At 42.4% G+C, this 17,364-nt stretch overlaps 1 protein-coding gene across 4 annotated transcripts in view; it reads right to left on the bottom strand.

Moving 5' to 3' along the window:
- Positions 1-531: 531 nt before the first annotated feature.
- The window catches only part of FBXW7 (F-box and WD repeat domain containing 7), a 547,043-nt gene continuing 530,210 nt past the window's right edge, over positions 532-17,364 (bottom strand). For all 4 annotated transcript variants that reach the window (XM_069242654.1, XM_069242653.1, XM_069242660.1 and 1 more), the window contains 4 exons: positions 16,073-16,254; positions 15,071-15,296; positions 7,048-7,258; positions 532-2,387 (listed from right to left, as the gene is read on the bottom strand). In XM_069242654.1, the coding sequence (XP_069098755.1) occupies positions 2,119-2,387; positions 7,048-7,258; positions 15,071-15,296; positions 16,073-16,254 (888 nt within the window). In that variant the 3' untranslated portion in view covers positions 532-2,118. The remainder of the gene's footprint in view (positions 2,388-7,047; positions 7,259-15,070; positions 15,297-16,072; positions 16,255-17,364) is intronic.

Here is a 17,364-nt window from a genome sequence, read left to right on the forward strand (position 1 = left end):
CCTAAAAGAGGTCTGCGAGGAAGGGGAAAACATGTTACCAACCTCAAAGTTCAACCATACAAAGAGGAGGCTACCTTATCCAGCCTGAAGCTATGGTCGCATGATTAGACTACTATTATCAGTGTACTGCTTCTTGCACTCTAGGAAAGTTGTACCTCTTGCCTAGAGCACTGCTTGCACAGCATCCACTTAAGACGCACCAGGTGGTTTCAAAACCATGCTGGTGGTATTGATTCAGCCCGCCTGGGCCCAGGGCAGCATAGCACAGCGTGGATTTCAATTACGGACGCGTAACGGGACCCATGTGGGGACGAGCTCTGCATGGTCTTTCAAACTACAAGGCAGGCTCATTAACAAAATCATGAAGGCCACGACAAGCTCATAAGCCTTTCTAGAGTGTAGTGTGTGAAAGGCGAAGGTGGATCAGGTGTAATATTTGTCCATGGGTCAGAACATCAAGATTTCTTTCTTTGTGTAAGGTTAATACCATCATAGCAGACTTGTTACCAGAAACAAAGGAAAAAGACATGCTAACATGAAAAAAAACACATTTTATTGCACTTAAGTTATAAGAAAATAAAATTTCTAAATGAATCAAACCATAGACACAATCCCTTTAACAATGCGTTCCTCCATCATGCCAGCTTGTAACATAACTGTAAAATTAACCAAAATGGAATCTGATTGTTTCAAAATCAGACTATAAATTAATTTTTTTAAAAGGAGGAATAAAGAAATAAACAAAAGACTGCCTAGGATACAGTGTTAAACCACTTTCACAGTTCAGCTTGAGTTGTGGCTCTTGGAGAACAAGGATGTAACCAGGTAATGTGTTGCCATTTCCTTTTTTCATGTTCGTCTCTGCGCTCACTGGGCCTCCAATGCGCCAGCTCGCTGCAGCAACAACATTGTAACAGATGCCCTCTGTGCCCTGAATACTGTAGGATACTAAGACTGACCAGCAACGTAATTTTCCTTTGTTTTGCATTTCTGTAATTTTTTCAGAATGTTTTCAGGTTTATTTTAAATGTTCATTCCATTCACCACAGCCCTCACAAAGAAAAAAAAATCCCTCCACAGAACAGGCCGCCAAGGCTTCGTTCTAAGGAATGTTTTTACATTTTGCCCACAAGCGAGAAAAAAAGCTTTACGCTCTCCCTTCTTTACTTGCAGGCAAACGTCTCTCTAATCGTCTGAAACTTTCCCACTATCAAGCCTCTTAGAGGCACAGTAAGTTTAAGTTTCAGTGGCAAAAGTCTTTTATTTTATTTTTCCGGTACCAAACTAGAGTAAATTTGGAATTCAGTCTGGGACTAAAACGTCACAGCAGTAAAAACAAAAAAATTGCTTTTTTTCTCTTTCATTTAGCAGCATAAATATGTTTGGCCACTGGGAATACAGTACAGCGGGTGGGACAACAATCCCGTTTTTGAAGACCTACTTCTAGCACCGGCATCAAGATTTAAATCCATCTGAGAACTCAGGACAGCTTGCCACCTCAGAGTAACACACTGAAGAGTGTCGATGGAAGCAACAGTAAATGGATTAACAAAGGCTTAATACTGTGATCGAGTGACATTGGCAATGGTTGGCAAAAAATAAAGAAATAAAAAAAAACTTTCCCTGTGGATAAACTGTACAAAGACCATTTCACAGTAAAGGTTCTAGCTTTTCCAGATTGGGTATTGGCGGTACTGTTTAAAAAAAATCAATTAGCAGTTGCTACATCTCTTTGTTGTGGAGCGATAGTATAGTAATAACTGCAAAGACGATGAAACAGGCTGTGCTGCTTAATGGCCACTTTGAGGAAAATTAAGTAATAATTGCACCTGGTTTGATTTCAAGAGTCCCATTTTTTTTGGTAAAGGCTACGCCCTCCTTCCCGAGTTGGAAAGGAAGCCTTTCCAAAGGATGAGACTGCAAGTGCTTCCCGTGTCAGTTAGAGCTTGTCATCTGTGTCTTCTCATTTGCAGTCTGTAGGTCTCAAGGTCTGTTGTCCCAAGCCAACATACAGCCTGCATCACCATGGCCAAGGGATTTTCATGGCGGGAGAGGAAGAGGGGCTGGATTGAGGCGTGACACAGTCCACGCACTTGGACAACATCCTCGGTCTGTCATTCACTTCATATCAACATCGAAGTCCAGCACAAGCAGCTTAGTCTCCTCAGTCCCATTTCGGCTTCCCACAGCACACACCAACTTTGTGTTAGAAGCTCTTATCCGCCACACCACTCCTCCGCTACCCCCACTTTCTAAGGTGACAAGATTTCTGATAAATTCACCAGTTTTTAAGTCCCACAGTTTCACAGTTCCATCATCTGAGCTGGTGATTACAAAGTTCTTGTTAAACTGTAAACAGGTCACAGCACTCTGATGCTTGTTGGGTCCTAGGAAAAATCACAAGAGTTGACATGGTTAGCATTATAACCCACTACTTCCAGGGTGAACAAACATTCCCAATGCACTGCATGCAACATTTAGATATTTTCGAGGTAAGCTATTGCTCGGGACCTATAGTCCAGATTGGAATTTAAGTTTGAATCCTAAATATTTTTAGAGATGAGTATTATGTGTTTTCAAGCAATCTTAAATTGTATCCTGTAGTTTTATTTATTTCAGCTGGGATTATGTATAATGACCAACTACACAACTGATTTATACGAGATATTAATTATTTCACATTGTTCACCATCATCATTTTGGGTGTGGCATGTTTAGGCCTTGTGTTTTTTTTTATTAACGTCTGATTTTCTAATGAATTCTATTGGGTATTTTGACACACTCAGCCGTTCTGATCCACTATGGCCAGTTTGATACCTGGCTATGATACTGAAACTGTATTTCTCAGAATCTGAGAGGGTAGGGTTTGCTCCATACAGGCGACCAGTGAAAGAAATGTTTTCAGCACTATTAAACCAGAGGTCTCCAAACTCTTTCTGTAATAAGAGCTATTTATGTTCAATGAAAATCAACCAAAGCTACTAATATTATTAGCGCTACAGTGATCACATCAGACAGGGTTACAGTAGTAGCAACCCAATGTATGATTAGCACTAGAGATTACCTCAGTGCACCAAACACAGTTGCCAGCAGTAATATAAACAAAGGCTTTGTCAATGTGTAATGCCTCTACATTAATAGTAACAGCCATAGCTAAAATGCCCCTGGCACAAAAGTAATAATATGAGTGAGAAGTCTCCCAAGTAATGCAAGATTTAGCACTCAAATACCAGCTGGAAATATATTTTGTAAACTCATTTGTTTTTTTTTACTATCAGTGTAAGGAAATGCCTCCTTGGCATGGTTACCCCCAACATTTTTGCAGTTGCAGATGCTAAGTTTTGATTGAAAGTGTGCTGGGACTCTGCTAACCAGGCCCCAGCACCAGTGTTCTTTCCCTAAACTGTACCTTTGTCTCCACAATTGGCACAACCCTGGCACTCAGGTAAGTCCCTTGTAACTGGTACCCCTGGTACCAAGGGCCCTGATACCAGGGAAGGTCTCTAAGGGCTGCAGCATGTCTTATGCCACCCTGGGGACCCCTCACTCAGCACATGCACACTGCCTCACAGCTTGTGTGTGCTGGTGGGGAGAAAATGACTAAGTCGACATGGCACTCCCCTCAGAATGCCATGCCAACCTCACACTGCCTGTTGCATAGGTAAGTCACCCCTCTAGCAGACCTTACAGCCCTAAGGCAGGGTGCACTAAGCAAAACCTTAGACATTGTAAGTGCAGGGTAGCCATAAGAGTATATGATCTGGGAGTTTGTCAAACACGAACTCCACAGTTCCATAATGGCTACACTGAAAACTGGGAAGTTTGGTATCAAACTTCTCAGCACAATAAATGCACACTGATGCCAGTGTGCAATTGATAGTAAAATACACCCAGAGGGCATCTTAGAGATGCCCCCTGAATACCAATTCGACTTCTAGTGTAGGCTGACCAATTTCTGCCAGCCTGCCACACACCAGACATGTTGCTGGCCACACAGGGAGAGTGCCTTTGTCACTCTGTGGCCAGGAACAAAGCCTGTACTGGAGGTGCTTCTCACCTCCCCCTGCAGGAACTGTAACACCTGGCGGTGAGCCTCAAAGGCTCACCCCTTTTCTTACAGCGCCCCAGGGCCTCCCGGCTACTGGAGATGCCCGCCCCTCCGGCCACTGCCCCCACTTTTGGCGGCAAGGCTGGAGGAGATAATGAGAAAAACAAGGAGGAGTCACCCACCAGTCAGGACAGCCCCTAAGGTCCTGTCTGGACCTGAGAAATCCTCCATCTTGAGTTTGGAGAATTTCCCCAATAGGATTAGGGATGTGCCCCTCTCTCCACAGGGAGGAGGCACAAAGAGGGTGTATTCACCCTCAAGGACAGTAGCCATTGGCTAGGGCCCTCCCAGACCTAAACACACCCCTAAATGCAGTATTTAGGGACTCCCCATAACCTAGGAAACTAGATTCCTGCAACCTGAAAGAGCAAGGAGGACTGCTGACCTACAAGCCTGCAGAGGAGGAGGAAGACGACAACTGCTTTGGCCCCAGCCCTACCGGCCTGTCTCCAACTTCGAAAACCTGCGCCAGCGACACATCCAACAGGGACCAACGACCTCTGAAGCCTCAGAGGACTGCCCTGGACTAAAGGACCAAGATACTCCAGTGAACAGCGGCCCTGTTCAAAACCAGCTACTTCTTTGCAACAAAGAAGCAACTTCCAAAGACTGCACGTTTCCCGCCGGAAGCGTGAGACTTCACACTCTGCACCCAATGTCCCCGGGCTCGAGATTCAGAGAACCAACACCTCAGGAAGGACTCCCCGGCAACTGCAAGCCTGTGAGTAACCAGAGACGAACCCCTGAGCCCCCACAGCGACGCCTGCAGAGAGAATATAGAGGCTCCCCCTGACCGCGACTGCTGTAACAAGGGACCCGACGCCTGGAACCAACACTGCACCCGCAGCCCCCAGGACCTGAAGGGACTGAACCTCAGTGCAGGAATGACCCCTGGGCGAACCTCTGCCTTGCCCAGGTGGTGGCTATCCCGAGAAGCCCCCCGTGCCTGCCTGCACCGCTAGAGTGAACCTCAGGTCCCTCCATTGTTTCCTACCTGAAACGGGACGCCTGCTTTGCACACTGCACCCGGCTGCCTCTGTGCCGCTGAGGGTGTGTTTTGTGTGCCTACTTGTGTCCCCCCCAGTGCTCTACAAAAAAACCCTGGTCTGCCCCCCGAGGACGCAGGTACTTACCTGCTGGCAGACTGGAGCCAGAGCACCCCTGTTCTCCATAGGCGCCTATGTGTTTTGGGCACCTCTTTGACCTCTGCACCTGACCAGCCCTGAGCTGCTGGTGTGGTAACTTTGGGGTTGCCTTGAACCCCGAACGGTGGGCTGCCTATGCCCCAGAACAGACTTGTAAATGTTTTACTTACCTCCTGATCTAACCTTTACTCACCTCCCCCAGGAACTGTTGATTTATGTACTGTGTCCACTTTGAAAATAGCTCATTGCCATTTTTACAAAGACTGTATATGATATTGCTTTTCTTCAAAGTTCCTAAAGTATCTAAGTGAAGTACCTTGCATTTAAAGTGTTTACTGCAAATCTTGAACCTGTGGTTCTTAAAATAAACTAAGAAAATATATTTTTCAATATAAAAAAACCTATTGGCCTGGAGTAAGTCTTTGAGTGTGTGTTCCTCATTTATTGCCTGTGCGTGTACAACAAATGCTTAACACTACCCTCTGATAAGCCTACTGCTCGACCACACTACCACAAAATAGAGCATTAGAATTATCTAATTTTGCCACTATCTTACCTCTAAGGGGAACCCTTGGACTCTGTTCACACTATTTTTTACTTTGAAATAGTATATACAGAGTCAACTTCCTACAATCAGCCTATGAGTTCTGAAAATACCCACATTTGTGTCTTGAATACTCGCTTTTCCATTCTAGCATGCATACATTAATTCAACCAGGCCAAAGCTTATAACTCAGTATGCTGGCTGCACCCATGACCGCTACTTACAAGTAGCTAGAAAGCTACCAGTAGCTTAAGAGCTACTCAATGGAGTAGCCTGAACTAGCCTAGTGTGAACTTTCACACTGTAAACCGCAATATCCTACTCTTTCATAACAATTACCCAGGGTTGTGGATCTTCTCCATCCACAGGTTTGTGTCCCTGCCCTCTGGCTCATCTTAGCCACTCACACAGGGCCTCTCCATAACTCTTCCTTGGTCTTATTCCAACACCCGTTTGGATAACTCATGTTTATACTACGTTTCAATATTTGTTTCCAAACTTCCTAAACATCATTAGTGGCCCAAACTATTAAAAAAATCCTACACTTAGAACACACAACTCTAAATCACACATCACCACAGTGAAAGCATTACCATGTCCATACAACTTGCCTATTTAGCACACAGGGGTGGAAAGAAAGTCCCTGAAATTCACAGGAAGCAAAAGGGAATTACCGTACCTCAAACCAAGAACAGCAATAACATCTACATCTAAATGCATTCCATCACAGATTCATGAAGGGTGAAGGCACAAGCCCAGAAGTTACCACTGATACTAAAATATCTTAACAACAAGGAAAGATCTGTAGTCAGCACATTCTACTGTCATCTACAACGCCTCCTTTGAGAATCCTTATTTGATGGATCCACCCCGTCACAGTGGACAGCCTGTACCTCTAATATTAACGGCAATGCCTCTCTCTAGGTCAAACTATCTGATTAAACTAATTCACTCCAAAACGATTTGCTAAAATAATAAAAATTCCACCTAGAGATAGTTCAGAATACAGCAGCCAGAAAGAAAACTAGAAAAAACCCGGGGACTTACTCTTCCAGGATTCAGCAACTATCAATGCCCCAGCCGCAATGAAAACCCTTTAGTAATGGGAATCCTTAACGCGTACTCTAAAGGTTGTCCCAGCTTCTGACAAAGCATAAGGCACAAGTCACTTGATCTGCCGTCCCTGAATGTCAATAATTCCTCTAGCAGGACTTTCTTTTGAAGAAAAGCATAATATGCCAGTGATTTACCTTGTAACGTCTGTAAACACTGTCCCGTTTTGATGTCCCATATTTTGACAGTGGAATCGGCGTTGCCCGAGACAAGGATGTTGTCCTTGAGTTCCATTCCGCTTGTTAACGACTGGTGACCCGTCAAAGTGTGAATGCAGTTTCCCGTCTCCACGTCCCAAACTCTGATAGAGGTGTCAAGAGATCCACTCACTACATGGACTCCGTCAAACTGTACAAAAAAAAGATATATTAAAATATATATCAAGACCAGATCAAACGTTTGTCTATGTAGGAGATCAACACAAAGTGATAATGTTTCTTTCCTAAAGTGATAATTTTTTTTTCCTAAATAAGCAAGTATTTATCTTTCTTCCGGGAAATCTCACTGAAATCAAAAACATGTGCTTATGCAGATCCTAAGCTTGGAGTGTAAATCATGCCTGCATCAACACTGTAGAAGCACCACCATTGCTAAAGACAACATTTACACTTGCCACACAAAATCAAAATAGGAAATAAGAGAATGAAGAGTAAATGTGCAAGTTCTCCTATGCATTTTAGAAAAGCTACTCTACATTTCTAAAACAAAGCCTACATAAGCCTATACTAGAAAATCTGCCATGACATTTCTGCAAAATAGCCATGCTTAAATGACTCAAATTGTGATGAACACAGCACTACACCTTGAGGCAGTACACCTTGAGATGCTGTGATGGACAGTCGACAAATCACAGACTCTCAAGGCAACGTTCTCTTGGGAAACCTCAGAATAACATTGTACTTCCTGTCTGTGATGAGGGTGGGAAATCAAATCTATTTTGATTCTTTCAAGCATATACTACTGTCAAAAGGCTTTCACAGTCATACCTGCCAACTTTCCTTACTGGTTAAAGTCTCTACAAGTGGCATGCCTCTAATTCTCAGATCAGCACATGTGGAGGTGCCGATAAACAAGAAGGTGTCTAGTTAGAGCTCTACCTATACCCAGCTGCACAACGGACCGTCTTTAAGTCTAAGTTGAGCACGGGCAGCTGGTCACATAGGTATACTAGAGAATAACCTTGTTCACGTAAATGTCAAAGCACACCCGTCTAATGCACTGGTTTGGTGCACATAGTCCTGATCTTATCTCCTCGTGAACACATGTAGACTGAAGCATTCGTCATATTTTGCTTTAAATGCTGTCCAATCTATGGATTGGTGCCCTCACCTACAATCCAGGTATGTAAGGCTTAACAGCACAGCAGGTGGCGCCATGTTAGTGCTAATTCTTCCATTATAGCTGTAAAGAGTCGCAGCTACTGTGTGTGCGCCTGGCAGCCTCTCTGGGTTAACCGCCCAATATGGTGCCGGACAATGGTTCAGAGAGTGACGTGGCAAACACCGTGTGGATCGTGGTCCCCATTACTCCCGTTTCATACACATGCCCCTGATTGTTAGTGTACTCATTACTTTCCATCTGTGCTTGGAAACTCTAAAAAGTAGTGCATCAAGAATCAGGGGCAACAAATAGATGAGGGAGGCGGCAATGCCTCATGGCCTAATCTTTGCTCTCTACTGCGGGCAAAAAGACATCTCAAGTAACTGTCTAGAGAGGTCTGCACTGAATAGGTTATTGATCAATATTCTATGATGCTGCAGCTATTTTTAAAAAAAAAAAAAAAAAAGGAAAATCAGTCACCATAACCAGGAGGCACATTTCTGATGGTTACCAAAACTTCAAAGCACACTGCCAGGAGACACCACTAAGGGAAATCCGCTCGGTGCGAATAATAACTCATGTTTGCAAAGCAGACAGATAACAAGCACTGTATAAGGCGCCACTTATTAAAACAACAGAAGGACTCAATGCAAACAAATACTAAAGGACGCCATGTTTACCCATTTAATATTCACGCAGATTAGTGGTGTTCTAAAGCTGTGCCAACCTGGCAGACAGGAGCATCAGTGAAAGCTTCCACGCAGCGACCCACAATTTGCCATCTCGTTACACTGCATGTCACAATTTAACACAGGTCTTTGATAGTCTGCGACTACATGGATTACTGTAGAGACACCTTCCTTTAGTAACCTACAGCACTTCTCTTCCGGTCCTCGTCCCTATGCTTGCGGCTGTGTTTGTGCCGCTCCGTTTGCTGGCGTTGGGGAGTGTGACCGGGAGAGCTCTCAGGGTAGCGCTGCCGGTCATTAAGCTTTCACTTTTCAAAATCCAACCTCTCATTTGCAGTTTTATTATATCAGCAATCGCATTTTAATCACAGTTCTTCAATAGTCAGTGAAGGCCGTCAGTCTTGCACAGACGGCAGGGGGGCAGTTTGTTTCTCCCCGGCTGCTGAAACGTCACTTGTTTACGTTTCAATTACCTGCTGGTGAAAAGTCCTGGACTCTCCATTAGAAAGGGATGATTAACAATGACAAGCAGCCTTATTCTCCTAATTGGATGCCCCATTAAACTAAACTTACTACATAGGTTTAAAAAGTTCTGAATATTCTTCAAATAAAAAAATGCTCATAGGGTAGTAACATGGACATGTTCAACGGCCCACAAAAAGGATTCCTTGCTGGACGCAATGGCTACTTATTGAATCACACATGCAACTACCATCCCAACAGAAACAACCTGTTTGCCCTCCATTATATGAGAGCATTTAATTATCCTGTTATGGCATTTTATTATTCAAGTTCGCACCCACTACTTGACCTTCAAACCCCTCTTACATCTGCCTAGTTTAGGTAACGCATCTCTTTTCCCTTTGGTAGCTACTGAAGCTTGGAACTGTCTTCCCATCACCAAAAAAGTTGCGCCTGTTCACCTTGATATGAACAGAAATAACAAAATACACCGAGCTGGCCTCTCTCAAAGCATGAGAAAGGAGTCAATGATAGCGGTTGCCCTTCAAGCCCCGAGATCACATGCTGATGAGCGAAGAGTAGCAGCTTTGATATTCTAAGATCTAGTGATCATATCTGAAAGTTGACTATCAGTTGCCGCTGATTTGAATATAGGAGGAGTGATATCAAAACAAGCCTTAAACTTCGATCCAATCACTTAATTTACCAATTGCACCCAGATGGTGGCCCTCAGTCCTTTTGAATATTAAAAAAACAAATGCTTGGCTTTAGGTATTGGGAGGCGTGTACCCCTCTCTTTACACATGTGCGATAATGACCCTTGGATCCTCCTCAAAGTAGGTCCAGATACGGATGACGTCATGAAAATAATTTCAAGTGTTCCCCTTGGCTGCTGATGCCATGTACCCCTTAAGATTTCACCTTAGATTTTTTTAACTTTTTTTTTTACAGTCATGATTACAAATGAATTCCTTTCATAAGAGCTAAATTACAGCCATGTCATCTACTTGCATCTCATTAAATAATAGCAGCTAATCCAAAAAATAATTGTGTCCGAGGTGTAGGGGCAGCATCACACTGAATCTGGCATACTTGCATTCACTGCGTGTCCAAGTAAGGACCGATCACAAAGCATTATGCTTGGATCATAAGGAGTTGTCATTCTTCCACACTAAATAGGTTTCAGTCGTATCACACTCTGTGATACAGTGACACCATGCACCTGATAATATTAGAGGCTAAATGTGTCCCACTGGGTGGGAGGTACCCTTTTTGTTCAGATTGCTTCGTTCTGGAATTTTTTATATGTACAACTGTGGAAAGAGATACATAAATTGAAATTTCGCAGGACAGTCAAAATCTGAAAGCATATCAAACTGACTTCACTTGGACAGACAAGAAGATTCATGAGATGAAGTCAGTGTTTTCCACTTGAGGGGATACACCCTGGATCAATGTAAAATGCCAAAACTTCTAATATTCTTGATTTCATTTTTACTTTGTTGTAAGGGGTTAAATTTCAGATATGCCTACTGAACTAAACATGATCTCTCCCAGGTTAGAATGAACTGATAAGGCAGAAGTCGATATGGCAGAAAAGTCAAGGTTTCTTTTCATGCTTAATTTAAATGTATGTCAGTGTATTCAGAATTTACTCTGATGGCTTACATAAGAAGTTCCACATCCATTTTCATACTTCACCATAGGATATTAATGAGGGTTTGTGTGAAGCTTTCCGAAATAATGAGAGAGAAGACACATGATAAAGCAAACCAATGTTGCAAGAGACCATGAAAGAAGCAAATAACATTGCTCATTATTACTTGTGACGTGTAGACTAATGTTTTCAAACAAAAAAGTAAGAAATTCACTTACTCGTCTCATCTGTAGATAACACCAAAAGCTATAACCCCACAGATATGGAACAGCAACTGCTAAACACATTTCAAAACCATATGTGGCTGCATGCACATTTTCCAAAACAAGCTCTCCTCAAGTCTAGATCAAGTGAAGAGCTTCAAAAAAATCAATAAATAGTTTCAAAGCATAATATGTGTGGTTGGTCTGGTTCTTGCCGTCAGCATCTTCACTTCCAATTAGAGGTACCTGAATAGACTGCTCGAAACAGACTTATATACTTGTCTCCCTCTCACTGGTAGCCATCTTGGAACGGTTTGTGTCCAAGATTTTCATAAAGATAAGCAGAGGCTTATCGTGGTGGTCACGTGTATTCACTACATATCAACTGGGAATAACACCCATTTAAATTTATTTCAGTATTCTCCAGTCACCTTTAGTCATTGAAACCAGAATCGAAATCATTAAAAAAAACAAAAGTCGAAAAAACACAAGTATAGGATCAAGGTGCCCACTAAATTAAAAGCTGAGCTGTTAGACTAAAGCACTTGTTGTATACAACTATTCTGGTCTTGCAGATGACTTCCTTAATTTGATGACAGATCCGCAAAATCACTCATCAATGAAACCGGTCATCAAGGGGTCCCATTGAGTTCTCACCGGCAGACGAAATGTGCCATATATCTCTATGCCTTAATGATATGTTGCATGTATACACACTGGTGATTTTCATGGTAAGCAGTGAACAGACTTAAGATTTATGAGCCTGTACTTCCACTTGTACCAGTACCGTACACGGTGTACCTATAATTAAAGGAGATGGACTTTACATGAGTATCGAGACCACAAATAAGTTACCCTCCTTCAACAACAAAAGAAACAGTATGGCGACCGATGCATTCCTGAGCAACACACGTGTCAGCATCCTATCGACACGCAGTCACATTCTGAAAATATCCTTCCTTGTCTTCACTCCCTTTCTATTGCCCCAGCCAGCATCCTCTCACACTACATATATGCTGGATAAATACTCATACTAAGCTGTGAAAGAAAGAGCGCGAGTATAAGATTTAAATATATACACTGTCAAAAATGACACAAAAATAGAAAAAAGTTATAAAAATGACATATACAAAAATGAAGAACTCCATATAACTGCAAACTTCTAATACTTATGACAAAACCTATACTCCTCCTTTCTAGATGCCACACAAGCAAAGATTACCCCCAGTCATGCCATGTACAGTTTCATTCTATCAGTTCCCAGACTATACGTGGGAGCAGGAAATTTAAGACAGATGTTCTCCTTCTAAACCCAGGGATACTGACTGCATAAACATATCAAGGTTACAACAGCGTGAACAAAATAGATTTCCCATTGTATATAAATTACTCACTTGCATGGACTCGTCCTCAAATATGCCTACCGAACTATCGGTCAGAGCATAAGGGCAGATGGCTTTAAATTAGCATTCTCCTCCAGAGCGTTCAAATTACATTTTCCTAGCAATAGGCATGTAGAATGAAACATGCATAATGCTTGAAGCTACATACACCTGATGATATCTGACCTCAAATTAAGCACTGTGAAGAGGTTCACCAATGACCTGACTGTTAGGGTGTGACCTCTACAATCGTACCCTGAATCTCTCTCTCCTTGGCCTTTGGTATCTGACAATCCACTAACTGGCATACTAATGTAATGTAACACAAATCTTTCTCACCACTCATGCTGTGCCACTCACCAAGTGTCTCTTGGTCCTTCTCCACCTAAGCCCTGAAAAATATGCACCCAAAAAGCCCTCATGATATGTGCTTGCAAGCACTCTCTGTACACAAAATTATACCCTACGCCACTGCAACCTGCTAGTGTTCCTCCCACTAAACCATTTTGGCAGCACTAGGCTCTCAACTGACAGCAGCAACAATGAATTAAAGTGAGGAAGATGAATTTTGTACCACTTTTAATAAACCCATTGGAAGTTGGAAAGTCAATGCGAGGTATGTTGTCAAACTGCTGTAGTCAACCACAGCCTTAACACAGAAGACTACACATCTGCTAACTCAATGACACCTCCCAGCATGTCTTTTTGCAGCACCTCTGAGAAAATTACAACATAACAAGACTACAACAATCACTACAAAGAGCTGAAGGCAGGGGAGGAGGATAAGCTCTCATCTACCACAACTCAATGCCCAGAACAGGAATAACAAGTGCACCATTCAAATAATTTGAATATTTGCTGATAAAAAAAATTACCCACCACTCTACGTTTGTTGTGAGTTTACTTGGTTGGACAATCCCTCTTGAAATATTAACACCGTATTCTACTGGTGACCTCTTCAACTTGGAACAAAACATCCTGATTTCTCAAAGCATGGTTTCATACTAAACGGATCTGAGCAAGTGACCCAATGCCCATTCAAACAACTATGCCTTAGGGACAATGTAGGTTTCATCCAACTGTAGAAACAACAAAGCTTTCCCATGGTCATACTCTCGATGTGCTTTTCTCCCCAATACTAAAAGCTGAGATCTCAAATTATCAACAGCTCTCCTAGACTGACCAAGCCTTAATCTATTTCTTCATCAAAGTTGCGCTTGATATTAAGCCTGGTCTGCTGAGAGACCAGGCACATCCTGCCAGCAAGAGATGTAAATACTTATTTTGCAACTAATCAACTTAAATTGTTCTTTATCCAGACATCCTTTTCCAAAAGGCTCCTTTCTCATCTCCGTGATGATCTTGAATTATTGGTGACAAAAGCTCACACACTCTAAGAAATGCAGAAGAAATACTAAGGCGAACAACTGGTTCAGTGGCAAATTCTGCACGATGCCATGAAAGGACAGAGCACTCAAGTGAAACAAAGGCCAGCAAGACAGTAGTGACTTGTGGCGTGTGTTATGTCTTATCAAAATGTTAAAGTACAATGAAAGGGGCTATGCTGTGAGTTAAGAAAAACAATAAAAACATAATTTTTAAAAAAGTATGTCTGCATAAGGGCAAAGAATCTCAGAAGCAAACAAGTCCTGTCTTGGATCTACAAATAACTTACAACTTCACATCTTATGCATTACCTTTAACTTCTTTGAAAGATCCTTTTGACCATCTCAGGGTACGTATCAGCCACAAAATGGACAGCTGCATCCGCTCAGCATCCCTTTATTTACATTTTCTGTATACTTTAGGGGCACCTCGGTGTGTATTCCCTTTATTTACATCACTAACTCTACGAATCCTCACAGCCTCACTGCCCTTTCTGCAAATACACTTCTGTACAGGAGTCTGAAATCACAAAGCTCCTACCATCCTTTTCAAGATAATCTCCTTGTTCTCAAATCTGTAATGCACATCAATCCAACTAGGGTGTCAAGGCTCTTGCTCACATTAATACCATCAACATCATCAAGAATTAATTTACCAGAAGTGAAACTGGAAATTGCCATTATCAACAAAACAAATCAAGTGACAAACAGATATTCTGTCAAACTACAGACACATATTTGTCTTGCCATGTGTTAGAAAAATCGACTGTCCACCCACTTTGCAAAGAATGATTAGGGTAGGAAATTGGCTTGTAATTTCTCTGGGAGCCATTTTCCCGGAAGCACATTACAAAAAACACCTTTTAGCGACCAAGTTCAATACACATTAACCTACATATTTTACTTGTGTATGTAACGGACCGCAATTAATTATGTTTTCCCTACTTTTGGGCAACAAACAAGCCAATAGCCACCTATTGCACATTCCACTTAAAGTGGCCAAAACGTCTTCAGGTGCAAATAATATATAAAGTGGACAACTGTAATAAGGGAATGGCTTACCTGTAAGGAATACACTCGGTTGGTGTGGCCCTGCAGCGTATGTAAACACGTCTCTGTTTCTGGATCCCAAACTTTGACCATGAAATCGTATGCTCCACTGACAACCCTTCTGCCGTCATACTGAACACACCTTACAGCTGCTACATGACCCATCAGAACATGTAAACACTGTCCTGTCTCAATGTCCCAAACACGAAGAGTTGCATCTCGCGACCCACTGACAACCCTATGGAATAACAAAAAAAATACATTAAACCAGGGATATTTTAGAAACTACCTTTCAACAGTATCATTCTTTGTGAGAGTTATTTCATCTTGCAAGTTTAACATTTGCTTTCAATAGACAAATAGAAAATCGCACAACAAGAAGCTTGCGCCATCGAAGTATGCTCTTAGAATTTAACAGCAACTGATTTGCAGAAATTTATTTTCAATTTAATAAAATAATTGCAACTACAAGAACATAGATCAGAAAGGGACGCACCAATCACCCAATTATTTTCTTACTGAAGAGTAAATTGATCCTCCCACATAGCCACTGTGGCAAGGAGCCTTGAAGTCACTCAGAGGACCCCTAGTACGTCATTGTGCATACAGATTACTTATTTTTGATTTTACAATCGAACACATCATTTTATAATGTGTTTTTTTTTAAGTCCTCGAGGCAGATGGCAATTGACAGCCCAATGCTCAAACGTCTATCGACCATTACCATGTCTGTCATAGTTTAAACAAAATAGCACAACAGAAGCGGGCCTGCGCTTAACCAGCTTGAGTTATTCTATGCATCCAATGCCCCACTTTTACACAACTTGGGTTTCCAAGATATCCCAATTAATTCAACAATTTTCAATTTGCAGAACCAACACAGAACACCAAATATGCTTGATGATTTCAAGGCAATATAGTTAATCAGAGATCGCAGTATCAAATGATAGTCATGAAGTAGTAAGGCAACACTGCAGGAAATAGTTCAACAAAGGCAGATTCTCAAAGACTTACCTTTTTTCGTGGAGGTGCATGCAGCGAACTGTGGAGGTGTGTCCATATAACGTGTGTATACATTCTCCAGTCTCTGCGCTCCATACTTTGAGAGTGCGATCTGTGGATCCACTAATGATAATGTTGTCCCTCATCTGTGATGACCACACTCCACCCGTATGACCAACCAACGTCCTTAGACACTGTGGAAAAACACAACGGGCAATGTAAGGGAACACGACTGGATAGTTTCAGTCAACACAGGCAAGCAAGAGTTCGGGAGTCTCGGAAAGGAGGGTCACGAAAATAAAGCAGAGGAGATATTTTAACAAAAAAGGGCCATGTCATAATGAGCTGTGCTGGCTCAGCTCCGAGGTCAGCGCCTGTTATTTGCGTTTGAAGTGTCAACATTTCTGACTGAACGCATGGACTGTCAACAACACAAATCGTAAACTGAGAGAGACAATGCCGCTCACCGCTTCACACTTGTGCAGTCTGCATTTTATGCATTCACTCGGAGAAATGTCGAGTTATACATTTTATTTCAGACACCACAAAAGGGACTGGCGCCCGGGTCAGCACCAAGCAAGGGCAGCTCTCCCAATACACGTTTGTCTTGCTCACCTCCCTTGTTGAGACACCTGTAGCTATCTCCATGTTCATGGGTATTATGTGTCAAGTAAAGCACTGCCGCCATGGGCGGTATCGCTTCCATTTTCTACTACTTTCGGCCATATCATTTGCCCCGACTCTGTGCAACATGTTTGAGTCGCCACCGGAAATACAATCCTGAAAACATTTTTATTTACATTTTCGCCTTCCAATCGAATGAGAAACTAAAAATTCGAACCATTAAAAGGTCTTTTCTGGGGCGGTACCGGAGGGTTGAAAAGTGGGATGAGCTGCGTATAATGGTGCGGACTCAAATTCTTGTGCTTTGACAGTCCCTCCAAGGGAAGTCAAACCTGTAACAAAACTCTTCAGTGCGCGTTTTGGGGTGTGCTCGGGAAGTAATTCTGGTGCTACGGGGCAGCAACTTCAGCAATGCATGTCAACGACACGGCTTCGCTGACAGCAATGTTGAGTTTCTGTCATGGGATAAGTATCGGCAGAGAATGCGAGTAGAAAGGGTGTGACGGGTAGGCCACATCTCCTCGGGGCACTAAGGGAAAATTTACTGCATGAGGGTTATTTTCTTAGAACTTTTCAGTTCATTCAATTGCAATCTGAAGGTTAAAAGTTAGATTACTAAATAGGCAGACAATGGCACACTAATTCCAGATATTTCTTCTGATAAACATATTGTGCACAAA

Source organism: Pleurodeles waltl, chromosome 1_2 (genome assembly GCF_031143425.1).
Source record: "Pleurodeles waltl isolate 20211129_DDA chromosome 1_2, aPleWal1.hap1.20221129, whole genome shotgun sequence".
Lineage (NCBI taxonomy): Eukaryota > Metazoa > Chordata > Amphibia > Caudata > Salamandridae > Pleurodeles > Pleurodeles waltl.